This window comes from Telmatherina bonti (genome assembly GCF_933228915.1).
Source record: "Telmatherina bonti genome assembly, chromosome: 2".
Lineage (NCBI taxonomy): Eukaryota > Metazoa > Chordata > Actinopteri > Atheriniformes > Telmatherinidae > Telmatherina > Telmatherina bonti.
The window spans coordinates 43,052,056-43,062,434 of record NC_136620.1 but is presented as its reverse complement, the minus strand read 5'-3'; the positions used below and the strand labels follow the sequence as shown (position 1 = coordinate 43,062,434).

The 10,379-nt window shown below is 47.0% G+C and overlaps 1 protein-coding gene across 1 annotated transcript; it reads left to right on the top strand.

Moving 5' to 3' along the window:
* Window positions 1-300: 300 nt before the first annotated feature.
* On the top strand, window positions 301-10,125 carry chmp1a (charged multivesicular body protein 1A). The gene is made up of 7 exons (XM_079258698.1): window positions 301-439; window positions 1,240-1,259; window positions 1,344-1,421; window positions 7,391-7,537; window positions 7,629-7,757; window positions 7,860-8,053; window positions 10,003-10,125. Exons 1-7 carry the CDS (start codon window positions 433-435, stop codon window positions 10,022-10,024), a joined length of 597 nt encoding a protein of 198 aa, XP_079114824.1. The 5' UTR covers window positions 301-432; the 3' UTR covers window positions 10,025-10,125.
* The last annotated feature ends 254 nt before the right edge of the window (window positions 10,126-10,379 follow it).

Genomic DNA, 10,379 nt, shown 5'->3' with positions numbered 1-10,379 from the left:
ATGACCAGAGACCTGAAATAGAGGAGCTTCCATACTTTTTACTCCACGAGAGAGATGAAAACTAGCTGCAAAACAGAGCAAAGTGCCATCAACTCCCATCTTAAAAAGAATGTCACGTTAAAATGTCACAGCCAGAGAAACAAACATGCATCATGTTACGGATTACAGGCCTTATCACATAGTGTTAGAGAAAAACATCTATTTTCTGATTTTGCTGACCCTCACCTCTTACCGGCTGGTGGCTGTAATGCACCTCCTTCTTATTGTCCTGCAGAAGAAGACAAAGCGGAAGAAGACGAAGAAGAAATGCTGCGGTCACGTGACAACATCTGAACCAGGAAGAGACGCGGTCAAACCAAACCAAAACAAAGCTAGCTTGTTGAAGAACTGAGGATTATTTCCCAGATTTTTCGGCAGCACAATCATCACAACATGGAGGGTATGTCGCGTGCTGTCAGCGGAACAAAAAGTCTGCGTGGATTTAATCTGTCACGGCTCATACCATTAGCATTAGCATATTAGCTTGTTAGCCGCTTAGCTTCCAGCTGTCAAACCAAAGATAGTTTCCACTCATGTCATCAGGCATTAAGTTGGGTTGTAATGCTGAAGATAAAAGTGATATTTGCTGAAATTTTATATGTTTTGTGGCGCTGAATCTGCCGTCAGGACGAAGTCAACTTTAACACACTTCCGGGAATGTGCACCGTCACCTTGTTGTTGCTGCTCTTTTCTATTCTTCTTTATTTTATTTCACGTAGAGACTAAGTCAAATAAAAGTCACTGATTTGTGGTTCAGGAAAACTTTTAAGAGACTTCTCAGACTCTGGCCTTTGTCCAGGTCAGATTATGTTTAGGTGTAAAAGTTGTTGGATGGAAAACAGATCTCAGTCCGGAGGAAAGGATCCTTCCAGCACCACGTTCTCATATTTCCCCATTCAGTAATGATAATAATACCTTTAAAGAGATGACTTTTCAGTTAGGACTTTTGTTTTTTATTTTCTCTAAAGGAAAGCACAGCATGACTGCAGCTGTCTGCAGAATGAATGGATGTTAATCTCACAACAATGTGTCCGTGGTCATGCATGTTCTAAATACATTTACCTACAAACTGGAAGCAGCGATGCAGAATGGTTTTAAATTCTTCTTATAATTATCAGTAAGGGTCCGTTTAAGCCGTTGTTTGGAGACTGTTTGCTTTTTTTTATAACTGCCTTCTAACTCTGGTTCTGTCATTCACAGACACACTCTTCCAGTTAAAGGTACGTTCCTGTAGAGAACATATCTGAACGTTCAGCGGGTCAGTTGTTGCTTACTCATCAATACTTAATTTTTCTTCATAACAGTTCACGTCCAAGCAGCTTGAGAGATTGGCAAAGAAAGCAGAGAAAGAATCTGAAAAGGAGCAGGCTAAGGTCAAAAAGGTGAGGACAACATGAGACCAAACTGCTGGTGAACAGCAGCCGAATGTTCATCCGAAGTGTTGATGTGCATTTCTTCTGTCAGCTGTGAAGTCGTCACGGTAACGGCCATGACTCAGCAACCTGGTTTCAGTCACGCTGTTAAAGTTTTCTAACCAACACAACTCGTTTCAGTGTTTAATTGTTTCCAAGAAGTAAACAAGTAAACATTTTTATCTGCTACCATCCATCCATCCATCTATCATCCATCTATCATCCACCCATTCCTTCATCCATCCATTCGTCCATCCATCCATCCATCCATCATTAATCCATCCATCCGTCCATTTGTTCATCCATCCTTCCATCCATCCATCTGTCCATCCATCCGTCCATCTATCATCCATCCATCTATCATCTCTCCATCCATCCCTCCATCCGTCCATCCATCAGTCTATCCATCCATCCAACAGCAGTACTTTTCAGGTGTTTGTATCAGACGGTTTGATGTGTGACGTCTGTAGCTGTTCTATAGAAAACAATGAGAAGCGTTGAGTTGTGCAGCTTTTATGTCTTTGTATGTTAAGTGGCTACTTTGCTCTCTAATTTCTGGTTCAATCCAGAAATGTTTGAGGAGGAGAGGCTTTTAGCAATTAAACAAGGAGACAGACTCTTGGCAGATTTTTATTTTTGCATTTGCTACTTCCACCAAAGCTCATGCTGCTGGTTTATCTGTCTGTTAGCAACATAAAACAACATAAAGAGTTCAGAATTGATCGCATCCTGTATCCAGGAATGTTTTACAGAAATCTTTACGATGGGGATAATTGTGCCATTAGAGCTTCTGCTTCATAAATAATGCCCACTATCATTAGCAAAAACAAGCTGCAATGGCATGGTGGAGGAAAGCTCTCTGAGTGCTTCTAGTTATTTCTTTCCCCAAAGAGTGTTATTGCCATTGTTTGTTTGTTAGCAGCTGTACATAAAACCTCCTGGAGGATCTTCATGATGTGTTTCTGAGAACGGTTCCTGGTCTAACTGGTCTAACCGAATCAGCATTTTCAGAAAATCTGCAAAAAGCTCAACAATAAATGGTGAGTAAATCCATGAGGAAACAGGTTTTCCAAGATGTCAAAGATAGATGTTGATCCCAGCAACATTCTGGATACTACCATCCAGAACAGGAACAACGTTCTGGATACTACCATCCAGAACAGGAACAACGTTCTGGATACTACCATCCAGAACAGGAACAGAACAGGAACAACGTTCTGGATACTACCATCCAGAACAGGAACAACGTTCTGGATACTACCATCCAGAACAGGAACAGAACAGGAACAACGTTCTGGATACTACCATCCAGAACAGGAACAACGTTCTGGATACTACCATCCAGAACAGGAACAACGTTCTGGATACTACCATCCAGAACAGGAACAGAACAGGAACAACGTTCTGGATACTACCATCCAGAACAGGAACAACGTTCTGGATACTACCATCCAGAACAGGAACAGAACAGGAACAACGTTCTGGATACTACCATCCAGAACAGGAACAACGTTCTGGATACTACCATCCAGAACAGGAACAGAACAGGAACAACGTTCTGGATACTACCATCCAGAACAGGAACAACATTCTGGATACTACCATCCAGAACAGGAACAACGTTCTGGATACTACCATCCAGAACAGGAACAGAACAGGAACAACGTTCTGGATACTACCATCCAGAACAGGAACAGAACAGGAACAACATTCTGGATACTACCATCCAGAACAGGAACAACGTTCTGGATACTACCATCCAGAACAGGAACAACGTTCTGGATACTACCATCCAGGACAGGAACAACGTTCTGGATACTACCATCCAGAACAGGAACAACGTTCTGGATACTACCATCCAGGACAGGAACAACGTTCTGGATACTACCATCCAGAACAGGAACAACGTTCTGGATACTACCATCCAGAACAGGAACAACGTTCTGGATACTACCATCCAGAACAGGAACAACGTTCTGGATACTACCATCCAGGACAGGAACAACGTTCTGGATACTACCATCCAGGACAGGAACAACGTTCTGGATACTACCATCCAGAACAGGAACAACGTTCTGGAAACTACCATCCAGAACAGGAACAACATTCTGGAAACTACCATCCAGAACAGGAACAGAACAGGAACAACGTTCTGGATACTACCATCCAGAACAGGAACAACGTTCTGGATACTACCATCCAGAACAGGAACAACGTTCTGGATACTACCATCCAGAACAGGAACAGAACAGGAACAACGTTCTGGATACTACCATCCAGAACAGGAACAGAACAGGAACAACGTTCTGGATACTACCATCCAGAACAGGAACAACGTTCTGGATACTACCATCCAGAACAGGAACAGAACAGGAACAACGTTCTGGAAACTACCATCCAGAACAGGAACAACGTTCTGGATACTACCATCCAGAACAGGAACAACGTTCTGGATACTACCATCCAGAACAGGAACAGAACAGGAACAACGTTCTGGATACTACCATCCAGAACAGGAACAGAACAGGAACAACATTCTGGATACTACCATCCAGAACAGGAACAACATTCTGGATACTACCATCCAGAACAGGAACAACATTCTGGATACTACCATCCAGAACAGGAACAACATTCTGGATACTACCATCCAGAACAGGAACAACATTCTGGATACTACCATCCAGAACAGGAACAGAACAGGAACAACGTTCTGGATACTACCATCCAGAACAGGAACAACGTTCTGGATACTACCATCCAGAACAGGAACAACGTTCTGGATACTACCATCCAGAACAGGAACAGAACAGGAACAACATTCTGGATACTACCATCCAGAACAGGAACAACGTTCTGGATACTACCATCCAGGACAGGAACAACGTTCTGGATACTACCATCCAGAACAGGAACAACATTCTGGATACTACCATCCAGAACAGGAACAGAACAGGAACAACGTTCTGGATACTACCATCCAGAACAGGAACAACGTTCTGGATACTACCATCCAGAACAGGAACAACGTTCTGGATACTACCATCCAGAACAGGAACAACGTTCTGGATACTACCATCCAGAACAGGAACAGAACAGGAACAACGTTCTGGATACTACCATCCAGAACAGGAACAGAACAGGAACAACGTTCTGGATACTACCATCCAGAACAGGAACAGAACAGGAACAACGTTCTGGATACTACCATCCAGAACAGGAACAACATTCTGGATACTACCATCCAGAACAGGAACAGAACAGGAACAACATTCTGGATACTACCATCCAGAACAGGAACAACGTTCTGGATACTACCATCCAGAACAGGAACAACGTTCTGGATACTACCATCCAGGACAGGAACAACGTTCTGGATACTACCATCCAGAACAGGAACAACGTTCTGGATACTACCATCCAGAACAGGAACAACGTTCTGGATACTACCATCCAGAACAGGAACAACGTTCTGGATACTACCATCCAGGACAGGGACAACGTTCTGGATACTACCATCCAGAACAGGAACAACGTTCTGGATACTACCATCCAGAACAGGAACAACGTTCTGGATACTACCATCAGAACAGGAACAACGTTCTGGATACTACCATCCAGGACAGGAACAACGTTCTGGATACTACCATCCAGAACAGGAACAACATTCTGGATACTACCATCCAGAACAGGAACAACATTCTGGATACTACCATCCAGAACAGGAACAACGTTCTGGAAACTACCATCCAGAACAGGAACAACGTTCTGGATACTACCATCCAGAACAGGAACACCGTTCTGGATACTACCATCCAGAACAGGAACAGAACAGGAACAACGTTCTGGATACTACCATCCAGAACAGGAACAGAACAGGAACAACGTTCTGGATACTACCATCCAGAACAGGAACAACGTTCTGGATACTACCATCCAGAACAGGAACAGAACAGGAACAACGTTCTGGAAACTACCATCCAGAACAGGAACAGAACAGGAACAACGTTCTGGATACTACCATCCAGAACAGGAACAACGTTCTGGATACTACCATCCAGAACAAGAACAACGTTCTGGATACTACCATCCAGAACAGGAACAGAACAGGAACAACGTTCTGGATACTACCATCCAGAACAGGAACAGAACAGGAACAACATTCTGGATACTACCATCCAGAACAGGAACAACATTCTGGATACTACCATCCAGAACAGGAACAACATTCTGGATACTACCATCCAGAACAGGAACAACATTCTGGATACTACCATCCAGAACAGGAACAACATTCTGGAAACTACCATCCAGAACAGGAACAACGTTCTGGATACTACCATCCAGAACAGGAACAACGTTCTGGATACTACCATCCAGAACAGGAACAACGTTCTGGATACTACCATCCAGAACAGGAACAACGTTCTGGATACTACCATCCAGAACAGGAACAACGTTCTGGATTCTACCATCCAGAACAGGAACAGAACAGGAACAACATTCTGGATACTACCATCCAGAACAGGAACAACGTTCTGGATACTACCATCCAGGACAGGAACAACGTTCTGGATACTACCATCCAGAACAGGAACAACATTCTGGATACTACCATCCAGAACAGGAACAGAACAGGAACAACGTTCTGGATACTACCATCCAGAACAGGAACAACGTTCTGGATACTACCATCCAGAACAGGAACAACGTTCTGGATACTACCATCCAGAACAGGAACAGAACAGGAACAACGTTCTGGATACTACCATCCAGAACAGGAACAGAACAGGAACAACGTTCTGGATACTACCATCCAGAACAGGAACAGAACAGGAACAACATTCTGGATACTACCATCCAGAACAGGAACAGAACAGGAACAACGTTCTGGATACTACCATCCAGAACAGGAACAACGTTCTGGATACTACCATCCAGAACAGGAACAACGTTCTGGATACTACCATCCAGAACAGGAACAGAACAGGAACAACGTTCTGGATACTACCATCCAGAACAGGAACAGAACAGGAACAACGTTCTGGATACTACCATCCAGAACAGGAACAGAACAGGAACAACGTTCTGGATACTACCATCCAGAACAGGAACAGAACAGGAACAACGTTCTGGATACTACCATCCAGAACAGGAACAGAACAGGAACAACATTCTGGATACTACCATCCAGAACAGGAACAACGTTCTGGATACTACCATCCAGAACAGGAACAACGTTCTGGATACTACCATCCAGAACAGGAACAGAACAGGAACAACGTTCTGGATACTACCATCCAGAACAGGAACAGAACAGGAACAACGTTCTGGATACTACCATCCAGAACAGGAACAGAACAGGAACAACATTCTGGATACTACCATCCAGAACAGGAACAGAACAGGAACAACGTTCTGGATACTACCATCCAGAACAGGAACAACATTCTGGATACTACCATCCAGAACAGGAACATTGTCTGGCTTGGTTTCATTAATGTCTTACTGGTTCCTTTATAGCTCGCCATTTTCAGAACAGCAGGGTCATGAGGCAGCTTTCCCAAGCTTCTATATCAGATCATTGCTTTTATTTAATAAAGAAAATAAATAAAAAGCATCTTAAAAACTAAAATGATGAGAACAGATCCTTAAAATTGTTTTTCATTAAACTGTAGTTGCAGTTTAATAAAAATAAAGTTTTCTTTAAAGTCGCAGTTTGTAAACGCAGGAAGCTGCTCAATGATGAAGATATGAAAACATTTTCCGTCCAGCCGTGATGAACTGAAAGATATTCAGCTTCATGAAAAGTTTCATCTTTTCCGTCTCGGTTGAAGATTTGCATTTATTCCTAAAAAGACATCAAATCTGGTGAATGAGATATTCCGGAGGTGTGTGCTCCCAGAGAATAAGTGTTGACAGCATTTTCTCATCAACAGGCTTTGCAGCAGAAAAACGTGGAGTGCGCCAGAGTCTACGCTGAGAACGCCATCAGGAAAAAAAATGAGGGGCTTAACTGGCTGCGCATGGCGTCGCGAGTGGACGCCGTGGCCTCCAAGGTCCAAACGGCCGTCACCATGAAGGCGGTGCGTTACGGTTTCCACCCCGCTGGAGGAAATATTCTTCATCATGCTGATGAAGAAGAGAACTTGATCCCCTTTTTATTTCTACCTTCAGGTGACTAAAAACATGGGCCAGGTGACGAAGGCCTTGGACAAAGCGCTGAACTCCATGGATCTGCAGAAGGTCTCTGCAGTCATGGACAAGTTTGAAAGCCAGGTTCAGAACCTTGACGTGCACACCTCCGTGAGTTACTTCAAACCCTCGTTCTTCACAGCAGAACATTCTACATGTGGACCAGTCTCAGTACTTCTCTCTGGTGACGCCCCCCCCTCCTTCCTCCATCAGGTGATGGAAGACTCCATGAGCTCAGCCATGACGCTGACCACGCCTCAGGAGCAAGTAGACGACCTGATCCACCAAATAGCAGAAGAGAGCGGCCTGGAGGTGATGGACCAACTTAACCAGCTGCCTGCTGGCGCCGCCTCCATCGGTGCCGAGAGCTCCCGGAGCCAGGAGAAGGAGGACCAGCTGTCCCGGCGGTGAGGACCCATCTTCTCATTTCACTCTGATGATTCTTCTTTAATCATCACATCAACACATAGAATAGTGATAAATACATAAACAAAGACATGTAAACATGGCGAGGGGAAAGGTGGGGTTTTGGGGGGGCGCTGCCGCTTGCCTCAAATCTGCAGACTGGATCCTGCTGGTCCTGGACCAGGATCTTGTCCCTCACAGATCAAATCCAAGAGCAGAAAATATAGATTTTTAATGAAAGAAGAAAAAAATGACATAAAATCATTAAATTGCAGATGAATTAAAATAATCCAGTCTGTGTGAAGTGGAAAGATTCAGCCGCCTTGTTTTCGGCGCCCAGATTCAGCCGCCTGGTGTTCGGCGCCCAGATTCAGCCGCCTTGTTTTCGGCGCCCAGATTCAGCCGCCTTGTTTTCGGCGCCCAGATTCAGCCGCCTTGTTTTCGGCGCCCAGATTCAGCCGCCTTGTTTTCGGCGCCCAGATTCAGCCGCCTTGTTTTCGGCGCCCAGATTCAGCCGCCTTGTTTTCGGCGCCCAGATTCAGCCGCCTTGTTTTCGGCGCCCAGATTCAGCCGCCTGGTTTTCGGCGCCCAGATTCAGCCGCCTGGTGTTCGGCGCCCAGATTCAGCCGCCTGGTGTTCGGCGCCCAGATTCAGCCGCCTTGTTTTCGGCGCCCAGATTCAGCCGCCTTGTTTTCGGCGCCCAGATTCAGCCGCCATGTTTTCGGCGCCCAGATTCAGCCGCCTTGTTTTCGGCGCCCAGATTCAGCCGCCTTGTTTTCGGCGCCCAGATTCAGCCGCCTTGTTTTCGGCGCCCAGATTCAGCCGCCTTGTTTTCGGCGCCCAGATTCAGCCGCCTTGTTTTCGGCGCCCAGATTCAGCCGCCTTGTTTTCGGCGCCCAGATTCAGCCGCCTTGTTTTCGGCGCCCAGATTCAGCCGCCTTGTTTTCGGCGCCCAGATTCAGCCGCCTGGTTTTCGGCGCCCAGATTCAGCCGCCTTGTTTTCGGCGCCCAGATTCAGCCGCCTTGTTTTCGGCGCCCAGATTCAGCCGCCTTGTTTTCGGCGCCCAGATTCAGCCGCCATGTTTTCGGCGCCCAGATTCAGCCGCCATGTTTTCGGCGCCCAGATTCAGCCGCCATGTTTTCGGCGCCCAGATTCAGCCGCCTTGTTTTCGGCGCCCAGACTCAGCCGCCTTGTTTTCGGCGCCCAGACTCAGCCGCCTTGTTTTCGGCGCCCAGACTCAGCCGCCTTGTTTTCGGCGCCCAGATTCAGCCGCCTTGTTTTCGGCGCCCAGATTCAGCCGCCTTGTTTTCGGCGCCCAGATTCAGCCGCCTTGTTTTCGGCGCCCAGATTCAGCCGCCTGGTTTTCGGCGCCCAGATTCAGCCGCCTGGTGTTCGGCGCCCAGATTCAGCCGCCTGGTGTTCGGCGCCCAGATTCAGCCGCCTGGTGTTCGGCGCCCAGATTCAGCCGCCTTGTTTTCGGCGCCCAGATTCAGCCGCCTTGTTTTCGGCGCCCAGATTCAGCCGCCTTGTTTTCGGCGCCCAGATTCAGCCGCCTTGTTTTCGGCGCCCAGATTCAGCCGCCTTGTTTTCGGCGCCCAGATTCAGCCGCCTTGTTTTCGGCGCCCAGATTCAGCCGCCATGTTTTCGGCGCCCAGATTCAGCCGCCATGTTTTCGGCGCCCAGATTCAGCCACCTGGTTTTCGGCGCCCAGATTCAGCCGCCTTGTTTTCGGCGCCCAGATTCAGCCGCCTTGTTTTCGGCGCCCAGATTCAGCCGCCTTGTTTTCGGCGCCCAGATTCAGCCGCCTTGTTTTCGGCGCCCAGATTCAGCCGCCTTGTTTTCGGCGCCCAGATTCTGCCGCCTTGTTTTCGGCGGGGGGGCGGGGGTTATGCAGTGACGCCGCTGTGTGTACATGCTTCCATCTGACTCAGGGTAACCCTTTGCCCCCAGGTTGGCGGCTCTGCGGAACTGAAGGCTTCAGCAGGAGAGCTGACAGAACTACACGGGAAAACTCCTGAAGATGAACTGTTCCCACCGGGAGGACTTAAGTCTTTCTCCTCCTCCTCCTCCCCCCCCCCCCCCCCCCCCCCCCCCCCCCCACACACACACACACACACACACACACACCCCTGCCCTGTAAATAAATAAACACACAGCAGCTAGAAATCGTGTCCTGGGGGGGGTAAAACCTGCTCACTGACCTCCTGTCCCTTCTTTTAAATGTCAAACTTTTCCGTGTAAAAGATGTACAAAAACACATTTTAGAAGAAAAACAAGTTTTATTGATGAAGGGAGGGGTAGCGCGGGAGCGGGCTGGGGCTCTGTGG